We start from the raw sequence: 21,519 nt of genomic DNA on the forward strand, positions 1-21,519 counted from the left end.
TCGGCGTTGTGTTAGATGATTTTGCCCAATGGAGGCTAATGTTGGTGTCCTGAGCACATGGAAGGTAGACTGGCCTAAGCTAGGATGTTCAGCAGCTTAGGTGTATTAAGTGCATTTTTGGCTTATGATATTTTGAACTTACAGCGGGTTTATCAGGATGCAACCCGATCCTAAGTCGAGGAAGATCTGTATCTACTAGATAGCTCAGGTCACTCAATGAATCCAATGAGTTGAATTGAGTTTGTATTAAATCCTACCTGCAATCAAAATACAAATCTGATTATGTCACCCTTCAGCTCACATCTCTTCCATGGCTCCCTATTGCCCTTGGGAAAAGTTTAAACTTCTTACTATGGGCTCCTTACTACATGTCCTTGAAGATCCGCTCTGTGCCTCCTCTCCAGCCTCCACTGTCTTACCTATCTTCCTGCAGCCTCACTCCAGCTACACTGAACTACTTGCCATTCTCTCTGTAGACTCTGGGCTTTTGCATTTCCTGTTCTGCCGGGAGCCCCTTTGGCCAACTCTTATTCATTCTTTGTGAGTTACTCAACTGTCACCTCCTCAAATGGCCGACTTCTGTCCCCTGTAGTCTTGTGGCAGTGCCTTCCTCTGAGTTCCACACACTGCATTTACTTATCTTATCTTATATCATTATTGTCTTTTTGCCTGTCTGTCTCTTCCACAGACACGAAAACACGCCTTTAAGAGCTTGGGTTGGGTTTCAACCTTGGCTCAGACATGTGTTTCATGGGCAAAGTTGCTTCTCCTATCTGAGCCTTAGTTTCCTCATCTGTAAAATGGGCAGTAACCAAGGTGATTCATGTGACACACAATACTCGGCATATAGTAAGGGCCAATATTAGCTCTTATTATCTTTGCATCTTCAGGGCTGGTCTTTTTACAGGTGGTGCTCAGTGAAGTGAATTTTCTCTGCACAGAACTACCTGGAGGGCTCTCTAAAACAGATTACTGGGCCCCACCCCCAGGGTTTTTGATCCAGTGGGACTGGAGTGGGGCTTGAGAATTTGCATTTCTCATTAGTTCTCAGGTGATGCTGATCGTTATGGGACCAACTTTGAGAACCGCTGGGGTAGGCATCTGGGGAGGGTGGATGTCTGGCTAGAGTGATCGAACACTTGGAGCTAAATAAACTCCGACTAGAGCAGAAGGCAACTCACTTGCCGACGGATATGGCCATAGAACCTTTATCTATCCATGTAGCCATTCAGCCCATATTTATTGAGTATCTACTGTGTCCAGGCATAGTGCTCGATACTGATGTCAGAGCGGCGAACGAGACAGACAAGAAGGCCCCTGAGGTTGATGAGCTCACAGTCTAGCGGCCCAGCTTTCCAATTACACAGGTCTCATCAGTCTGAATTGAAGGGGCATGGCTGTTTGGAGAATGGCTAACCTTAAAAATATTAATAATTGCTTTACTGTTTATTGCATCGCTATAATTTCCTTTTCAATATTGATTTCGCCAAAATGATAAGTCAAAACTGCTTATGGTAAACACATAATCCCCTTGTCTGGAACTGCTGCCATCATTTGGCACCCGTCTTAGGATGAAATCAACTCATGGAACATGGCAGAGCAGAGTCCCAGCGGTTCAGAGCCAGGCTGTGACGTAACACCTGTTATATGAAACGATAAATATCCTTATTGTTATTATTATTATTATTAGCCAATTTGAGTAGGAATTTTCCGTTACTTGGTGCTGAAAGTCTGCTGTGATATGATAGCTCTCCTTTGCTAAGTGCTCGTTATACGCCAGCCTCTGCACCAAGAGTTTGGCGTGCTGCATCTCGCTCCATGCTCATGGCAACTCCACGATGTAGGCGCCATTATTATCCCATTGTTTAGGGAGGAACCTGAGAGGTGAAGCCACTTGTCCTCTAGTTGGGTGTGGGGACTTGAGAGGTGAGGCTGCTCCGTGGAGCCTGATGGGCTGGTGAGCTTGACTGAAATGCTTTGCAATGACGCTGACTTAAATGGTTTGCAAGCACACTGTCCTTCCTTAAGCTTGTCCAAGACAGAGCTGATAAGAATGGAAAAACAAACCAACCCACTTTCTCTTTGACTTGGGGGAGGGGAGGCAGGGAACCACAGAAGGCACTTGACGAGCCCAGTTTGGCCCTCTTGTTCTAGTCCTCTTCATTAAACTTGACTGCCTTCTAGAAGTTAATCAACACATTCCTCAGAGCGTCTTTGGCCCAATCTCCTCGTTAGACAGTCAGGGAAAAGGGCCTGGCTAGAGATTGCAGGACCCTAGGTCCTGGAACGCCCCCATGTGGCCGGATTTAAAAGAAAACATCCTCCAGCGAGAGCAAACACGAAAGCGGCGACTGCCAGAAATGCAGCTGGGGGCCATTTTGTCAAGAAGCGCTTCTTTGGGGAAAAAAAAAAAATCCATACAGGTGCCTGCTAGTCCCCTCAGGATAAGATGTAACAAAGGGGGCAATTACGTCCAGTTAGGGGCGTAGAGCTTTAGATTAGATAACGTATTCAGACAGCATTCCATAAACTGTAAAGTGTGATAATGTAAGGCATTATTATTATTATATTTACTTGTGAGAAACTGCATGGGTTGCTAGTCTGCTGTGCAAGTTAAAGGGCCAGGGGATGCAGAGGCTGGATGGGCAGCTTTCTGGGAAAGGGAAACAGAGCCGAAAGGGTTAAACCCCCCAGAAAACCAATTTATGCAAAGGGCTGGATCCTGACGGCATTCAGGCCAGCGCTAAAGATCTGAATTACAAATTTACACCATTTGCTGCTCAGTAAGTAATTTCTTTTCTTCCTAATGGAGCCTGTAATTTCCAGTGGGCCTGTGCCACTTTATTTTCCCTGATAGAGTGAGCGAGAGCTAGACCACAGAGGAGACTGATTCTACTCACCGTGCGAGTTGCCTTTTTAAAAGGCTTAAAAAGGGACCTTGGGAGGATGGTTAAAACCAACCCTTATCATCTGACATTTCTGCAAAGCGCATTTCCTGCGTTTGCAACTTGGGTGAGTTAATCATTGAAATCATTTTCCTTTCCTTCTCTTTCAGGTAGAAAGGCCAGCTGATTTTATTTTTCAAACTGTAAGATCAACACGGGAGTATTTGACATGAGAAATGGCATTTGTCAGGTCCAGTGTGTCGAAATCTGCTCCCTTCCAGGCACTCTGAGAAGGAGCCAGCAGGACACAGATTCTAGTCTCTTAGAATCTAATTTAAATCTGGACTGTTTGCAAACAAACAAGGACAATCCTGTGTGTGTGTGTGTGTGTGTGTGTGTTTAAATGCCTGATAATTTGTTTAGAGAGCAGGGGGTACAACAAAAACACAAGAACTTCTCTTCCTTTCTCTTTTTCTTCCCTTTTTGGCATTTCTTTGGGTATATATCCCCTGCCTCAAGAATGATGAATTCATGAGGGACCTCACAGGCTCCTAAGAACAACTGTGCTTTTGAAGGAATACTTTGATGAATATCAATCAAAAAGTCACTGTCAGCTGGAACTGGAAAGCAGAGGGTTTTTTTTTCCCCCAATGGCGGCCATTTCAGCGCAGTAGCTCAATTCTTGGAAAAGACCACTTCTTCTTGACATTGGAGAAGACATACTTCCCTGTGCACCTAAAAATAAATAAGTAAATGAGTACGTAAATTTTTAAAAAGTCACCTTTGCCCTCCCCCAGGTCTTGATTTCTCTTTCGGTTTCAGGGCGTTTTAATGTTTTCTCTGTGCAAGTTTTGCTGAGTGGCATTTCTGGGCTCCGGATTTTGAGGAACTTCGGTCCCTCTGTGTCCCAGGAGCTTTCTTGAGTTCACTGGAGAGTTTCTGCTTGGTGTTCACACTAGTTTAGCATGAGGCATGGGAATTAGTATTTACTATAGATGCATCAGAAATGAGCTTTCAACTCAAAAAAACCCCCAGAAAACTCAAAAATGTAGTTTTAAAACTTGCTTCTTAGGCTACAATTGGATTCAGAATCCCCGAAAGAACTCATTTTTTGAGTCCGCTCTGGCTTAATTTTTCTTGCCTTTAAAAAAACAAACAAGCAATTTCATTAAAAGATCACTCTCTTTTTTGGCCGGGCAGATGGGAAACCAGTTACAGAAACTGTTGGCATTCTTTGCAGTGAGATTCTCAGCAAAGAACCTCTTTTTAAAAATTTTTCGTTTTTTTCCTGGGGAGGTGGGGGATGGGAGGGCTGCGTCTGAATTAGTGACTCAGTCCCGCCTGGGGGTGTTTCTCATCAGGGCAAAAAGCCCCGAGCCCAGTGAGGTGAAACTTGGAAGTGATACTGTCGCCCTTTCTCAATGGACTAGTGTGGCCTGAGCTCACCAAAGGTCGCACCAGGCAAGCCCCTTGGTGTTTGGAGACAAAGGAAGAACCAGCTGCCTGGTTTCCTCAGTCGTCCCACCTTCTCTGATGGCGTGCGAGGAGGGAAGGTCACCCCCCACCAAGGGCTTCCCCAAAGGGTTTTTTCCTGATCTATGCCAAGTTAAGCATTCGGACATGAAGTGACATGAGGTTGTTCTCAGCTGGGTGAGTCACAGACACTGAGTAATCTCCAGGTTTGGGCAGGAGGTCTGAAGAAGCTGAGCCAGCTGCGAGGAAAAGACCTCCCGTCTTTTTTTGAAACATAGCATTCAGCCAGTCCAAGCTGGGGGCGAGCAAGCCCCAGCGGCAAAGGGCCCCCCAAATCTTCATTTTTAGAGATGCTGGGTTTTTTTCCAAACACATTTTTCAAACACCTTGTTGCCAAAGCCATGGTTTTATTTACCTAAAGTGCAGACGTCAGGAGGGTATATTCAATGTTTATTTCCAATCAGTGTGTGATGGTTTGCATGTGGGATGGATTTGTAGGAGCCAGTGTGTCTGTGTGGCTCTGTGTTAGTTCCATGTATCTTTTGTATGTGTGTGAATATGAATGCGTATATGCATCTATCTATTTCTGGTACGTAACATATAAGTATGAATGTGTCCATGCATTTATCTATTCCTGTATGCAGTGTACATTTCTATGTAGGAATGTGTGTCTATGTGGTATAAATGCATAGTTGAATATACGTGTGTGTATCTGTAGCGGACACTGCTGATGCATTCATGCTCCAGCTGCTGAGGGATCCCACCTTCTCAGCTCAGTGGGAGCAGCTTGCCCGTCCTGCCACCTCCCAGGGTGGCCTACCACTCACCAACAAGGATCCAAAGCCTGGCCCCTTTGCCAGAAGGCAGATCACCTGTGTGGTGCACTTCATGCTCTGGAGTCTCCCAGGGGATCAGGACGAGACTCTAGTCCAGCTGAAACCTATCCTTGCTCAGCTCCTTCCCTGTCCTGTTCTTCTCTTCCTCCCTTTCCCCTGGGAGCCCTCCCTCAGTGCATCACGTGCGTGCATCCAGATCCCTGTCTTGGCTCTGCTCTAGGGAGCCTGGCCTAAGCAGCGCTTCTCTATATGTGCGTGTGTGTATAGGCAAATATACCTGCACACACTTTGCAGGTGTGTGCGCCTAGGAAATCTAGGAGGATCTAGGGGAGAAGAGAAGCTGGAGGAAGAGCAGTGATTTTATACTGTGGGAGATCAAGTCATCTCAGACAGAGTATGAGAGACCTGCTTTAAAAGTTGAAAATTAAAAGATGCTTTAGATGTAAATGTATTTTTTTTTATTAAATCAGAAAAAGAAAGATACAGTATAGATGATATCAGTCAATCATATGCTACTTTGAATTACATTTTAACAGACTCATGGACCTATTTACTTCTCTGTACAAGTATTAAAAAAACTCAGGTATTTGAATAATCTTCTGTAAATTTTTATTAACTGGGGTTACGGGGAGGGTTTTATCAGAGCACATCCTGAGAACATTAGGAAATTACAGACAGACTTGAGATAAGTGTCAGACAGAACAGATGAAGCAAGCCCCTCAGCCATCTGAGAAACATTAATAATGTAAGATTGCAGAGACCAAATCTTTGTTAGGGATACAGGATGCGGGATTAACATGGAGCCCTCGGCGCCCCCTCGTGTTGCAAAGTAAACCTGCAACTTCATTTGTTTCGTTTTGTTTTGTTTTTTGGAAGTTGTAATCCTCACCCTTGTCACTGAGCCTCAGAAAGCAATTGTTTTCCCAAATCATCTCAAGCCCTCTCCAGTCAATCTTTTCCCTCTCATCAGTAACCTTCAAGGACCCTATTTGAAAGACGACTCTTATTCATTCCCTTTCTCATTCCCCACACATTCCATTCCAGGAAATTGGCAAGCTCCCAACACAGAGCCCGTGTTCTCCCGCCTCGAAATGTGAACTTAAACAAACAGATTTTCGTCTCTCCTCTAAAAGCTTAGAGGATGAGCACGTATTTACTACAAAGCTTAATTCCTTCCAACAGGCATTTTTCTTCTGCAACTTACTTGTCACTGCCATTTTTCATAACTTAACCAGAAAGACTTCCTCCGGCTTCTCCCTCCCCTGCTTGACAACTGACTCTTCTGACCTTACTAGTTAACTTGCTAAACCATCTTTACAGCTATTTCCCAGGAAAGACTGGACCAGAGACGTAAATAATACACCTCAATATACAACAGCTCAGGCTTCATTTGTAGGCAGAATTTCATTTGATGGCCATCAGAAGAAAAACTATATACATGGAGTGGGTTTGGGGAGGAGATGGGGTAGGGAGAAGACATCCTGGTGGCAGGAGGACTTGGTGGGAACTGGAGTGATTTGTTTACTTGGATTTGCCAACGGGTCCGATGGCTACGGGGTCTGTCTGCACTTGAGCGTCCAACATCCGCTTTGGTCCCTGGAGAAAAATATAAAGAAATTGCATCCTAATGAAGATCTGTTATAGCAGCAGCAACAACTGCCATTTATTTAGCGCTTACTCTGTGCCAGGTGCTGTGCTGAATAAATAAACCTTATTCGTGGGTGGTGGATAAGAGAATGGTCTCCAATCAGATGCCCGAGTTCAATGCCCAGTTATATTACTTTCCAGCTTTGTGAAATCGTGGACAAATTATTTAACTCTTTATGTTGCAGTTTCTTCATCTTTAAAATTTATCTCAGGGGGATGTTTCAAGATCAAGTGAGTTCACACCTGTAATGCCCTCAGAACAGTGCTGGGGTGTCGAAGGCCTTTCACAATTATAGCTCACTTTAGTGACCCTCTCCAATCACTTTCTAACCACATTGCCCTGTCTAATTTTCTTATAAAACATATCACCATCTGAAATGATCTTATGATCTATGGTACTTGTCTAACCAGAATGCAATTTCTGTGGATTCTCTCCGCTATATCCTTGGTGCCGAACAAGTGCCTGGCACAGAGTAGGTACTCCTTCCTGTGGACTGAACATGGTCGAACAAACCCTGACTCAAGTACTATTATGACTATTGTTATTATTTTTTACTTTTTCTGTCAAGTATAATTTATATACAGTAATATTAACCCTTTTAATGTACGGTTCTATGAGCCACACAAATAGTTATGTAATCACCACTGCAGTCAAGATATTCAACCATCTTGAAAATACTGCTTGTGCCTCTTTGTAGCCAACCCCGTCCCCCACCCCCAGACCCTGGCAACCACTGACTGGCTCTCTATCCCGGGAGTTTGACCTTTTCCAGGACGTCACATCAATGGAACCATAGAGTACCTAGCCTTTGAGTCCGGCTTCTTTTATGTAGCATGATTGGTCTGACATTCATCCATGTGGCTGCATGTGTCAGGGTACGATTATTGGTGGCCCTGTTTTACAGTATAGTATATAGTGTAGGGCAGCACAGTAGAATATAGGATAGTATATATGGTACAGTATACAGAGAGTATAGATGGTTTATATAGTACAGTACAATACTATATATATGGTATAGAGTAGTATAACATATAGTATAGTAAATTATAGATAGTATAGTATGCATAGTGTAGTGCAGTATAAGTATAATATAGAATAGTGTATATTGTATGGTATATATAGTATATATAGAGTGAAGTCTAGTGTAGTAAATATAGCACAGTATATTACAGAATGGCATAATACATACAGCATAGTATATATTACATAGTATATATATTACATTAGTATATATAGCACACATATACAGGGTGTATAGTACAGTAAATATAGTACAGTATATAGAGTACAATAGTATAGTATAGGGTAGGGTAGTATAATATACTATTGAAAAGTATTTATAGTATAGTACATATACGCATGGTGTCGTGTAATATACTGTAGTACAGTGGAGCATACACAGGATAGGATAGGTTAGTATAGTGTACACAGTGTACTCTGGATAGTAAGCAGAGTAGTGTAGTGTAGGATATACATTGTATATAAGGTATATACAGTGTATATACAGCACACATGTAGGGTAATGTACTACTGCATATAGAGCATGGTAGGATATAGGGTAATATAGTATGTAGGATATACTATATAGTGTAGTGTAACGTAGTGTAGTTTATCACTGGAATCAGATTGCTGGGGTCTGAATCCCGGATCTGCCACCTCCTGGCTGTGTGACTTTGGTCAAGGGGCTTAGCCCTCTGCACCTTAATGTTACCATTGGTACAATGGAGATTCACAGGCTGGGTCTGAAGATTAAATGTTAGTATCTGTAAAGTGCTTAGAACAGTATTTGTCACCTACTAAGTGCTAGAAAAGAGTGATTGTTATCATTCTGAGTGGTGGTGGTTGGATTCATTCATTCAGCCAACAACATATATCGAGCACTACTGTATGTAAGTCATTGCAGTAGTCTTTGGGAACACAGCAATGACCAGGACACCATGGCACATTGAAAGCTTGGGCTCAGGAGTCAGCCATACCTGGGGCCGAGGACTGCTCTGTGCCTCTGATCAGCTCCCTGCCCTGTGAGCCTGTCTCATCCCGTGACCTCACCTGGTCCTCACAGCATCCTGTGGAGTTGACCCCACTATCCTCACCCTACAAAGGAGGAGGCCCGGTGACCGCGAGTCACTGACATCAAGTTCTTCACTAGTAGCTGGTGGATCCGAGTTCTGTCTCCGATTCGCCTGAATCCCGAGCTCGTCTCCTAAGCCCTAGGCGATCCCCAATGGCCCCTTTGCACCGCGTTGTAAACACTTGGTGCTGTGATGACACCACAAGCTCCTTAAGGCTGGCAGTGTCTTTCTCATCTCTGCACCTCTACAACGGGGGTAGGGGCTGACCAAAAATCACTCACAAGATGCTTGTTCCTTCCTGACAAATTAAAACGGGCCAGGCGTTGTTCTGACGTCATGTGATCTCATTTCATCTTCCTGCAAACCCTGTCACGTCAGTACTATTAGCCCCATTGACAGGGTACCTGAAACTCAGAAAGGTGACATCCAAGGTCACATAGCCACTCAGTGGTAAAGCCGGGTTCAAATCCAGGAACGAGCTTCTTAGGTTTCTAGGCCTGGACTCGGGCTGGCCCTGGGGAAGTGAGCCTTTCTGAGCCCCCTTCACCCAGGGTGCCTTCGTGCTGTCCGTCCTGGTTTACACAGCCCCTCCCTTGCATTTATCACCTCCGTCAAAGCCGACCCTCCAAGGTCTCATTCCTCTAGGTCCCATGACGGGGGTCCTCGTAGGCTAAGCACATCAAACTTGAGTTGCCAAGCGGCTGCCTTGAGCTGAATTTGGCTTGTAGATGGGCTTTATTTTTTTAATTTATAAATTAAATGCTGACACTTAAAAGTTAGATACTTTCACATAAACATCTGTACTTTTGTTCTTTTCTCTTGAAAAATGGGGAGATCCTGCCATACTGTGTTCATAATTCTGCAAGGCAACAATGGCTGGTGCTGAGTGGGAAAACCTGAGGCTCTGAGGGGTTAAGTGATTAAGCCAAAGTCCCGTAACTAGGAGTGGTAGTTTCCAGACTCTGGAGAAGCTGCCCGACTTCACAGCACAGGCTCTTAGGCACCGCTCTGTTCTCCTTTCACTGTCCTACGTGCTGCCTGGTTGTATCAGGGTTCGCAGCCTCGGTACCACAGACACTTTGGTCTGGATATCTCTTCATTGAAGGGGACCGTCCTGTGCACTATAAAGCATTGAGCAATATCCCTGGTCTCTACCCACAATGTTCCAATAGCACCTACTCCCAGTGGTGACAATCAAAATGGTCTCTGGACATTGCCAATGTCCCCTGCGTACAAAATCACCACTGGATTAGATCCGTCCCATTAGATCCAGGGATTTCATGGGTAAGGAGATATGCAGAGAATACCCCATGGGCCTCTGACAAAAAATCCCAAGAACTACCAAGAAAGAGGGGAACTGGGTGTATAAGCTCAGAACTTTCCAGAACACCACCTTCCCCACGCTATATGCCACTCAGTGCACTGCAACTTGGCAGGTAATGGCTCGACCAGAACTTTGGGCAGAAAAAAATGCACAGTCGCTTTGGAAATGCCTGAGAAAAGTGTGGTTCGAGTTCACACTCCTCACCGAGGAGCTGGAGCTGAGCATGGAGACAACTCCTCCAGCAAAACTACTCAAAATGTGATCAGTCTTTACACACTCTCTTTCTGTGGTCAGTCTCCTTTCTTCATCACCTCTTTACAACTGGAGAAAAGCCTTCACCTGAGGCGCTGGGGAAAGTGGCAGGGGCGGGGCTCTGCATCAGGGCTTCACGTTGCCAAACAGCCTCAAGTCGTGACTTTAACACTATCTCAAATGGAAGTTCTACACTCATACTCAAAGACACGGAGACTGGATAGAAATATGACGACGTTTACCATAAAACATTAACCTCGGGGGCTGAGATTCTGCATTAGGCTCCCCAGAGATGCTGGAAACCAAAATTGGGCCAGGGAACCATCTCACTCACCTACTTCTCTCTCTTAGAGGTCACCAATATCCACAGATATTCACGGACTGGAACAATCATGAATGATCAGCCAGGTGTAGAGCAGTGGGCTTCCCATAACTAGCCCATCTTTACTGCAACACGCAGGGGAGCTCCCGGTCACTGCCCCCCGCTGGTGTCAGCATTCCTTGCTTGCCTTGGCCTCCTGGCTCAACCCACATTCCCATGGGTCCCAGACATGACTCCACTCGTTCTTCCTCCTGGTTTATGCTTGATCGCCTTGCTTATCATGTGAGTAATGACCCTTCAGACTCTCCTTGTTTGCCAGGATTTATAGCATCCCAAATGTAATGAAACATCTACTAGTGTCCTATTTCACTCCATCCATCCATTCATTCAACAAAGACTTATTGGGTGTCTACTATGTTCTAGCCACCATGTTGGCAGGACAGCACGTCTGCCCACGACAGGTATGCTCACGGCCCTCGCACAGCTAACAGTCTAAGGGAGGAGGCAGAGAAGAACCACAGAGCCACAGAGAAAGACTGCAAGAGGTTAATGAATTATTTAATGTTTGGCCTCCACTCACCCCCGCCTGGGCTTCCCTGGAAGGAAGGGGCTAAGTTGTAGTCGCCTCTGTCTATCCAGCCCCCAGGGGCAGGCTTAGAGCAATTTCCCGGGTTGAAACTCTTCCAGGCTCCCTTTGGCCACAGTTGAGCAGCGATGCACCTGTTCCTGCCCGCCCTTCCTCCATCCTTGAATTCTTTCTTCCAGCCAGACTACACTTCAGCTGGGTGCTGTCTCTCCAGCACACCTCTGCACCTGGGGTCCCACTGCCGGGAACCACTCTGCCTGCAGACCTCCACAGGCTGACTCCAGATCCCACATTTCCTCTGACATGCCGTCTCTGACACTCCTCTCAAACCCAAGGCCAGGCCACGTCCTCACTCTCAGGCTCCCTTCACATGCCCCGCTTCTGCCTCCTGGCTCTTCCCACACTCTACACCCGCCCCCATCAAGCCTGCACTTGCCTGTGGGCTCCAGGAGAGAACAGCCTCCGCTCTCTGTGCCCAGCACAACGCCTGGCACACACCAGGTGCTCAACAAATATCTCTTCGACGAATGTCCAGCCAATCGGCGCCCATTGGAGGTGGGAACCACACCCCCGGCCTAAGAGCCCGGAGAGAAGAGGGGCAAATCCACCTACCAGGCCCTTAAAGAAGCCCCCGAGGGACTGCCGCCGCTTCTCAGGTCTCTTTTGGGACTTGTCGCCGTTCTGCAGGTTCCCCTCGCCGGCGGCCGGCTCCACACATGGACCCGGCTCTTTGGCTTCCTGCTTGTTGCTCTTCTGCTTGTTCATTTCGGCGGCCGCCTTCTTGTCCTTGGAGGCGCCTTCTTTGCCCTTCTGGCCTGCTCCTGCCGGTTCCGGCTCTGGTGGCGGGATGGCCTTCTCCGCGGAGTCTGACGTCTACAGCAAGTTCAAACAAAATGCATTTTTAGTGGTTGCAACTCTCAATAGCAAGTGAAAAAATGTTACAGAGTTGTTCAAATGTTGGATGGTGTCTACATTTTCATGAGTCCTGGGTGAAATGAAAAAGAAAGAAAGAAAGAAAGAAAAAAACAGGTGCAAATACTTATTATGGTGTAAGGTTGCAGCAGGGGACATTTATTTATTTATCCAATAATTCGTTAATTAATTTCATGCTTTCCCAGCAAGCATTCTTTCCTCCTTCGTCTGGTACTACAACCTGGGTTTCCCTTGGGGAACCGCCTCTCTCTCGTCTATGTTTTGTGATTTGGGCAAACTAATTCCACCCCTGGACAAGGGCATGTGACTCAGACCTGGCCAATCAGAGCATTGCATGTGATTCAGCTGCTGTGATTGGTTGGAGATGCCCAAACGCAGATAAAAGCTGAGCTAATCTCAGAGCTTTGCAAAAACAACCAAGACAGAATCCAGCTCCTTTTCTGTTGGATTTGAAGATAAAAGCCTGGAGCTTCCAGAGCCATCACCATTTCCAGGAAAAAATCAAATTGAAAAGGAAGGCAACACAGAGGAAAGCAGAGCTGAGAGATGAGGAGAGAGAGGGAGAAAGAGCCCACTTGCTGATGGCATTATGAGTGCCCCTAGATCCAGCTGTTCCTGAAGCTCGTTTGTCCTTATGCAAGCTTTGAGAAGGTTTCTCCCACTTGCAACCACATGTGACTCTTTTCTTGGGGATGCCTATTCTCCATGATTATGTCTATCTTAATTTCTGGTGTGAAACTGTCCTTTCACTTCATAAAATAGTGGCAAAAGAAGATGATTGTTTTATTTTTAATTGTGAACATACATCTTTCATGATAAAATGAAATGTTTGTAATCCTACTTGATTCCTACAATTTGGAAGGATGAAGCTGTAAAATCCAAAATTCCAGAAAATGGTAGGCAAATTACAGATAACAAAAAATCTGTTAGGAAGTTAAAGCTTTTTTTCCCATAATTTACTCAAACTGAAATGCCTATGGGAGGTGGATAGATAAAATAAAATGAAAGAGGCTAGAGCTAAGAATAATCCCAGGGTGACCTTATTTCTCCAGTTGTAAAAGCAACACAGGGCCAAAGAAATATTTCCCTTGTGTAAGAGAAGCACCAGTTCAAGCAATCCTGGCTTTGATGTTGGGGAGACAATTTGGAGTAGGGGGGACTGTGGTGAATTGAATGTCACATCACCTGTCTAAAGGGGCAACAGCTGCTCAGACCCAGTTTCGAGATCCTGTGCAGGATTATAGCCCCAGTGCTGTCGGATCTTTTAGTTTTTTCAATAGAAACTTGAAATTGAATTTTTTAAATGCAAAATATGTCCATTTTTGAATGTCGACTTCAAAAGTTTTAAAGCTCTGTTCACAGCAAACAACTACAACACACGGACCCCTGTGGGTGGTCTTTGACCTACTGAATGTATGTTTACAATCTCTGATTCATAAAGTTATGTGTTGTCCCTGAGCCCAGAAATTCTGTGACTAAGTGGCAGTTTTGATCAAGGAAGCGGCAATCAGAACTGTCATTTTACAGCAGTGGATCAAGCACACCCCTGAGAAATAAGCGAGCAGACGGAGAGGATTCCCCAGGCCGAAGGCCCCCACAAGTTGCAGCCCTCAGAGGGCAGAAGCCCTTGGAGAAAGAAACATCAGCCATCCAGTGCTGTCCTGCAACCGCACGTCCTGAATGTTTCAGATCCCAGCTACCCAAGTTGTAGAAAACGCTAAGCCACAGATATCCAAGAACAGCAGACAGCCCAGAGCAGAAACTTCCCTTAGAATGAGACAGAAACTGCCACCACGATGCTCTTCAGGAAGGCCAGAACCCAGGGACCCGGGTTCCAACACCTCGTTAACTGGTTTCGTTGTGTAGAAGATTTTAAGATGCAGTGAGTGGCGAAGAGCTCAGTGTCTGGAGTCAGAGGAACGTGGTGTGGTTCCAGTTTCATCACATCCTCGTTGTGTGACCGGAATAAATTGTTTGATCTCTCAACTTCGTCTCTGTATGGGAGTAACAAAAAAACCCCACACCTCATGGCGTTTGAGGATTAAATTAGCTCGTAATGGAAAGCCTGTTTGACATGGTGCCTGGCCCATGTGAAATGCCAAATGTCAAGGGACCAATCATCTTGGTTTGTCTGTGACTGAGGGGGTTCCAGGACATGGAACTCAGTTTCCAACCAGGAAAGTCCAGGGCAAACTGGGACAAGTGGTTCATGCTGGCTTAACGTGGCCGGCGCTGAGTCTTTCTGAGAGACTGCGTGGATCTGAGTGCTGGGAACAGACGAGGCACTCAGGAAATTCTTGTTGAATGGAGTCCCCTGTGCCTCTCCAGCCACATCTCCTATGCCTTTCCCTTCTGCTCGTTCTGCTCCAGCCACACGACCTCCTTTCACTCCAGAAACAAGCTTGTTCTCAAAGCAGAGCTTCACATTTGCTGGGACTCTGCTCGGTACGTCTCCAGGGCTTCAAATGACTGCTGCTTCCTTCCTATCAGTCTCAGCTCGGATGGCACCTCCTTGGAGACGCTGTCCCAGGTTGGATGGGCGACAAAGCCTGACCCCTCTCCTGTGGAACACTGCTGCATTTTCTTTATATTTGCGGTCATCTTGGGGATTTCTCTGCTCACTTGAAATGTTCTGTCTGTCTCCTTCTGATGGAAGGGGAGCTCCAAAGAAAAAACTCTTCTCTCTTTCTTCCACTGCTTTATCCTCAGCACCTAGTCTGACACACACTAGGTCTCCATCAAAATGGATTGAGTGAATGACCAGCAACTCACCTTCCAAATGTTTCCAAGATATTTCCCTTGGCAAATCTTTGTGGAGTGGGAATTGGGAGGGACACATAGGCCAATAGGTCTCATTGGACGTTGATCTTTTCAAGAGGGGAGATTTCAGTGGATCATGCTCATTTACCACATGGTTATTCCATCTCCATTAGGCTTCAATTTTCTTTTAAATGTCTTAGAAACTAACTTCTGAAGGCAACAGTTGGCTCGTTCCTTATTTTCAGAGTAAGCTAAGAATCTAAACTTTGCGATGATTGCTTTGTCATTAAACGCAGACAATTCAAAACCTTTCTTGGGGTTTGACTCTGTTTCAAAATTTATAATAAAAATTATTCACAGCTGAATCATCTGAGTGCATCCCTTCCTAGAGGCCAGAGATGCTGGCAGGAAATTGGAGGACAAGATCATGGGAACATCCTATTTGGTTCAGACACTAGAAGCCTAGGCCGGGGGTGGCTTGGACTTTTCCTAGAAACGTCAACTAAGACTTTAATAACTTGGAGAGGGCCAATCTAAAAGGAGCAGAGAACGTCTACTCCCAGCTCCTAGTTTAAACTAAGCATTTGTCATCTCTCAATGAGTACACACCAATCTTCTCAAGTCTGGATCCAAGGCCCTGGAAAATAGAATTCTCAAAACACTCCTACATGACTGTAAATAGAATGAGGCTTCCAGCTCATTCAGATTTTCGCTGACTTCATTTAGATTCTAGAGTCACCAAAATTATTGGCATAATTGTTTCACTGTCAGATTCTAAAACGTACAATCATATTTAAGTTTTTCATGCTGAATAAAGTAAGTTTATTATGTTTCCAAGGTAGTAACCTTTGGGATTTTGGGTCCCAAATTGGTCTAGAATATGGGTTTCAGAGGCAGGCATAGTAGTAAGTTAAAAAAAAAAAAAGAAAAGAAAAGCATTTGAATGCAGTAAAAAGCAATGTATTTCCAGTTGAAATATATAGGATAATCCAATTATTGTGGAAACAGAAATATCATAAATGATTTACAGTCATTGCTGCTGATTTTTGTGCATGTGAGATGAACAGCATTATAGGATAATAATTTCCAATCAGCAGCACAATAGGAGTAGAAAGAGACAATAGCAACAGCTATGGCTTCATTGGTTGAAACCCTAAGCCCCAGTGTGAAAGTCTGTGGGTAAGGAGGTAATTGAGGTTAATTGGGGTCATAAGGATGGGGCCCTGATCCAATAGGATCAGTGTCCTTATGAAGAGACACCAGAGAGCTCGCTTCCTCTCCTCTTTGCCATGTGAGGACACAGCAAAAAGGCAGCCATCTGAAAGCCAGGAAGGGAACCCTCCTCGTCAGGAACCATATCCTGCTGCCATCTCGATCTTGGATTTTCCAGCCTCTATAACAGTGAGAACAAATTTCTGTTGTTTAAGCCAGTTGGTCTGTGATATTTTGTTACGGCAGCTGTGCTAACACAGCAACTAACATTTATTGAGCTCTCTGTACCAAGAGTGTTCTGAGGGCCTTACATGTATTGACTCATCTAAGTATGACAATCCTGTGAGGCAGTGTTTTCCACGTTCCATTACATAGATGAGGAAACTGAGGCACAGAGAGATTGGTATTTTGCCTTTAGTCACACAGCTAAAAAAATGGCTGAGCTAGGATTTGAACCCAGGCATTTTGAGTCTGCAACTCACCCTCTGAACCACATCTCTATATTGCCAAAATTAGTAGAAGAATATTTGATGACATTTTTGTGGAGGTAAACTTTTAGTTAAAAAAGTACATGTTCTAAAATGGGGGACTGAGCATGAGATAATCCCATTGGGAAAAAAAGAAGACATATGGTTATAAAAAAGTGTCACAGCTAGGGGCCGGCCTTGTGGCCGAGTTGTTAAGTTCGTGCACTCTGCTGCAGCGGCCCAGGGTTTTGCTGGTTCAGATCCTGGGCACAGACATGGCACCGCTCATCAGGCTATGCAGAGGCAGCATCCCACATGGCACAACTAGAAGGACCCACAACTAAAAAAAAGAAAAATATATGTATATATACAACTATGTGCTGGGAGGCTTTGGGGAGAAAAAGGAAAAAAAAATAAAATAGAAATCTTAAAAAAAAAATGTCACAGCTATGTTTCTTTAGAATAGAGAAAATAATGGAAATGAACCTTGTGATTCCAGGTCTTTCACTCATCTGTTCAAGAAATAGCTCCTACTATGTGCCAGGCACCATGCAAGGTGATAGAAAATAGAAGAGGCTCCTTCCTTGCTCACAGATGCTCCAGACAGGGGCTGGAAGGAGTAGGGGAGTCAGATAACTAATAGACAAATGGCTTAGTACAATGTGTGGATAAGTGTCGTGAAGAAAAAGGACACGATGCAGAGATGATGGGTGAAATGGAAGATTTCTCTGAGGAGGTGACATTTAGGCCAAGACTTGAAGGACAGGAAGGAATTTTCCATGTGGAGAAGAGGGAAGAGCGTGCGTGAAAGCCTTGCAATAAGAAATAGTAGAGGAATTCTAGCTTGTTCGTGCTTGTATCTGCAGAGCTCAGGATAGTGCCTGGTATACAGTAGGAGCTTAACTTAGAGATGTTAAATGAATTGGCTGTGTTGAGAATTGCATTGGAGATGAGGCTGGAAAGAACTGAGAACATGCCAGCTAACCCACCACCGAACCGAGTTCACCGGTCACTTACTTCGTAGCTGGAGTCTTTCCCATTTACTTCTTCTGAGTGGGTGATCCCTCCATCCCCTTTCACTGACTAAAATAACAAACAGACAATGACCTTTCAGCCACCACGAGCACAACAAAATAGGGAACGCGAGGGAAGTTCTGAAATGGATGACCTTAGTCATTCATTATTGAGATTCGGAGTCAAGACAAATGGACGATCCGCTGGAAACATAATTCTCATGAGATATATGATTTCCATGTGGTCTGTACCCAGAGCCTGATTAAATTCAAAATAACAACAACGACAGAAGTCCTAAACCCTAGGATTATGTAATTCTGAGATTAAATAAATGATGATGAAAATACTCATGTTGGAACCTAGAGGTGGTTGAACATATTGAATAAGTAAACGAAGGGACAAGGAAAGCATTGGGAGCCTTCCGTTGCTAACATTTAGGCGGTGGGTGTTTTGTTGTATTCTTTCTCTTAGTGGAGGGGTGATGGTGAGCATTCCATTTTCCATCCTTTAGCGCCCCCTGTGGCCACTGGCATCAGTGACAAGGCTAGATGGGGTTGAATTCGCAGCTTGGCCCCTTAAACCCATACTCGAAGCTACTGGTTCAAAGTGTGGTCCTGGGATCAGCCGCTTCGGCATCACTGGGGAACTTGTTAGAGAGGTGAATTCTCGAGAGCTACTCCACATCTACTGAATCAGAAACTCAGGGGGTGGGGCCCAGCAATCTGTGTTTTAACAAACCCTCCAAGTGGTTCTGAGGCACACAAGAGTTTGAGCATCACTGCTTTAAGCTAACTGGCCAGAGACAAATGCAGACCAATACCAGGGTCTATAGTTTCAACTGTGCATTAGTAACGCTCTGTGCCTGATGCTTGATAAAATACCTAAGAAATCCCGTAATGAATTTTTCAGTTCTTATTGACAATTTTGACTCAGGTCTAATCCTCAAATCTTTGGTCATTGCTTATCGTCTCCTGTCCCCTGCTATGGAGGAAGGGAGCAGGAAGTGGAGGTCAAGCAATGTGGGGCAAAGAGGAAGACTTCCAATTTGACTGTTACTATCATGGCTGTTCTGTTAGCAGACAGCAAAATCTACAACACCTGCATGAAGAATAGTTAAAATCATTAAAGGCACTCAAATACTTTTTTGACTGATCAATATTATGTGCCTCTGTAATCTGACATATGGTATTCACATTAGCAGAGAGAAAATTACTATTTATGAAGGCTAACTCTTAGTGAATTGGTTACTAAGTGCCAAGCACTGTGCTAAATGAGATAATAACACATTAGTTCATTTATTTATCATATCAGAACCTCAAGATGGAGGAATAATTTTATTTTCCTCATTTTACAGGCAAGAAAATGGAAGGCCAGGGAAACTAGCACGAGTCATGGAACTAGCAGGTTATGGAGCCAGGATTTGACACAAGGTGATGACTCCGTGTTCCGCCTTTCAACCACCTCCCCATGCTGCCCTTAGAAGGTAGGAGTACCATTCAATGAATAAATATTTATTAAGCATCTATATGAAGCTATCAAATTAGGGAAAATGATAAGGACTTGGATAAGATAGAGGTTGATAAATCTCAAAGAGGGCTGTTTGTGGGACATGCCCATCTTCAGGGGTCAACCATGCTCACCTGTAAATATTGCTTGGTGCTGCTCTCTGATTCAGAAGACCCAACTAAGACTGTCAATGATTTAACACAGCATGGGAATTCCTATGTCCTTTCCTACTCCAAAAGCAATGTTTATAGAGCTTGGTCCAAGGGAGAACCTTGATACACACTTCTCGATTGGTTGGGAATGGAAGAAGTCTTCCTTCAGCCTGAACTCCTGGTGTCTGGAAGTGCCATGTATGTTTCTCAGGGATATCATTGTCGTGGGTTTCACCAAGGAGTTCAACCCAAAGACCAATAAAGATCTGTCTGTCCTCTGCATAAACTTTAGATCCATTTAGATGCAAAGTGATTTTTTCTTCCTCTGGGTCTTCTGGATTGTTCTACAAGGGCCAATCTTGCTTGAGAACATTTAGAAAAAGAAATGGACTCTCTTGGTTATTATTTCTTTCCCTACACCCAGCTCTGTCAGCCTCTCCATCTTACCCAAAGCTTTTGCCACTTTGGGATTCATTTGGCCTCCAAAATTCAGGCTGTGTCATAAGAGCCCTTCCTACTCAAACACGTTCTCCAGTGTGCTTTAGAATATCGCATCATATCGTTGGCCTTTGGGGAATGTTAAAAGCAAAACCAAGCAACTAAAGAAACAAAATGGCTTTTTAAGCAAAATGTGCATGGACATTGGGAGTCATGCCGGCCCTTTTGCCCCCTTCGCCCCCTAAGACAGAGACCTTCAACTTCCCTTTAGTCCTTTCCATTTAGTATCCGATGGGCACTCTGCCAATTTAAGGTTCACATTTGCTTTCTTTCTCCTCCCTTTCTTTGCTAGGCCTTGGAGGAGAAGTGGATTACATCAGAAGGCTCTCTTGGCAGCAGTGGATGTCAGTTAGCATCCTGAAAACAGACCCTCAGGCTGTCGGGGAGCTCATTGCAAAGTTCAACCTCTTAAAAAAAAGGAGAAAAACAATCTCAAGCTTTTCTATAATTTTTCCCTGTTGTTCATTTTGAGGCATATACAGCTGTATTTACGCAGAGCTGACTGTATGCTGAGTTTAGATTAAGGGTCTTATTAAGTCCATCTGAAGTCTCTTCAGTAACGCAGTTATTAACATTAATAATTAATGCATTTATTATTAGTAATGCAGTTATTTCCTTCCTTCCTTTTTTCCTTCCTTCCTTTCTCCCTCCCTCCCGCCTTCCTTTGTTTTCTTTCTATCCCTCTTCATTCCTCTTTGCAGAGCCCTCTTTCAGAAAAAAATTAGAATAGTTCACGTTGGGCTTTGCATTCAAAGATCCATAACCACAGCAGCTTATTTTTTCCAGCTGTCAAAAATAGCAGTTACTGTTTAAAGAGGCGAAAATTCTTTCAGAGACTTTTTAATATTTTAAAGAACAATTTGAAGACCATTAAGTCACTTCAGAGATTTCCCAGTGTGATACTGAGCAACTTTCTTCAAGGAGTTTCTTTTTATTCGTGAGAACCAAAGGCGAGGCATCTCAGGGCAGCCAGACTGCAGTGTTGAGACGGGACCTGGTTGTGGCATCCAAGCCTTGCGTATTAATAAAGCCATTTTTTATTTCTTTCATTGTGTCATGCATTCCTATAGCTTGAGACTCTGGAGAACGTTTGAACCATCTCCACTATATATTACTTAGATATTCAAAATTCTAGTGGGAATGTTTGCTGGTCAGTTCACATTTCTTGGAAAGGAATGGAATTGTATTTTGATGATGATCTAATCCAACTGAAGTTGAGATTTAAAAGAATTGGGACGTCATTTTAATTTAGTTAGAGCGTATCAGCAAGGTTGTTGACTACATCAGCCTAATTACAACAAATCCAAAGAACCGGACCTGCTAGAAATTTCCAGGATCAACAAAGGCAATGAGTCCAAGCTTCGTGTTTTACCCGACTTGAAATGGAATTGGACAATTGAGACAAAATTACACAGCTGAGGTAAATCTCATTTTAATGACAAGTGTATTCAGAAAATTTATGCCCAAGTTTTGTGTAAGTCATGTCCTAATTCTCCTCTCTTTTGCTTTGTCGTAACTTCAGGTCAATGTAATTTCAGGTAAGCCCAATGCTTGAAAATGATGCTTCTTGGGGCCAGCC

The 21,519-nt window shown here is 44.3% G+C and overlaps 1 protein-coding gene and 1 long non-coding RNA gene across 8 annotated transcripts in view; one reads left to right on the plus strand and one right to left on the minus strand.

The window, feature by feature from the left end:
* The first annotated feature begins 2,847 nt into the window (after positions 1–2,847).
* On the plus strand, positions 2,848–21,289 carry LOC124249156 (uncharacterized). Its single transcript, XR_006891283.1, has 3 exons — positions 2,848–3,012; positions 19,139–19,267; positions 20,233–21,289. It is a non-coding gene; the product is annotated as an uncharacterized LOC124249156 (long non-coding RNA).
* The window catches only part of BCAS1 (brain enriched myelin associated protein 1), a 105,479-nt gene continuing 89,644 nt past the window's right edge, over positions 5,685–21,519 (minus strand). For 4 of the 7 annotated variants that reach the window (XM_046680022.1, XM_046680025.1, XM_046680021.1 and 1 more), the window contains 3 exons: positions 17,788–17,853; positions 12,011–12,271; positions 5,685–6,790 (listed from right to left, as the gene is read on the minus strand). In XM_046680022.1, coding sequence (XP_046535978.1) covers positions 6,716–6,790; positions 12,011–12,271; positions 17,788–17,853 — 402 coding nt within the window. In that variant the 3' untranslated portion in view covers positions 5,685–6,715. The remainder of the gene's footprint in view (positions 6,791–12,010; positions 12,272–17,787; positions 17,854–21,519) is intronic. The other 3 variants (XM_046680028.1, XM_046680026.1, XM_046680024.1) reach the window with 1 other exon arrangement.

This window comes from Equus quagga, chromosome 12 (assembly GCF_021613505.1).
Source record: "Equus quagga isolate Etosha38 chromosome 12, UCLA_HA_Equagga_1.0, whole genome shotgun sequence".
Taxonomy (NCBI): domain Eukaryota; kingdom Metazoa; phylum Chordata; class Mammalia; order Perissodactyla; family Equidae; genus Equus; species Equus quagga.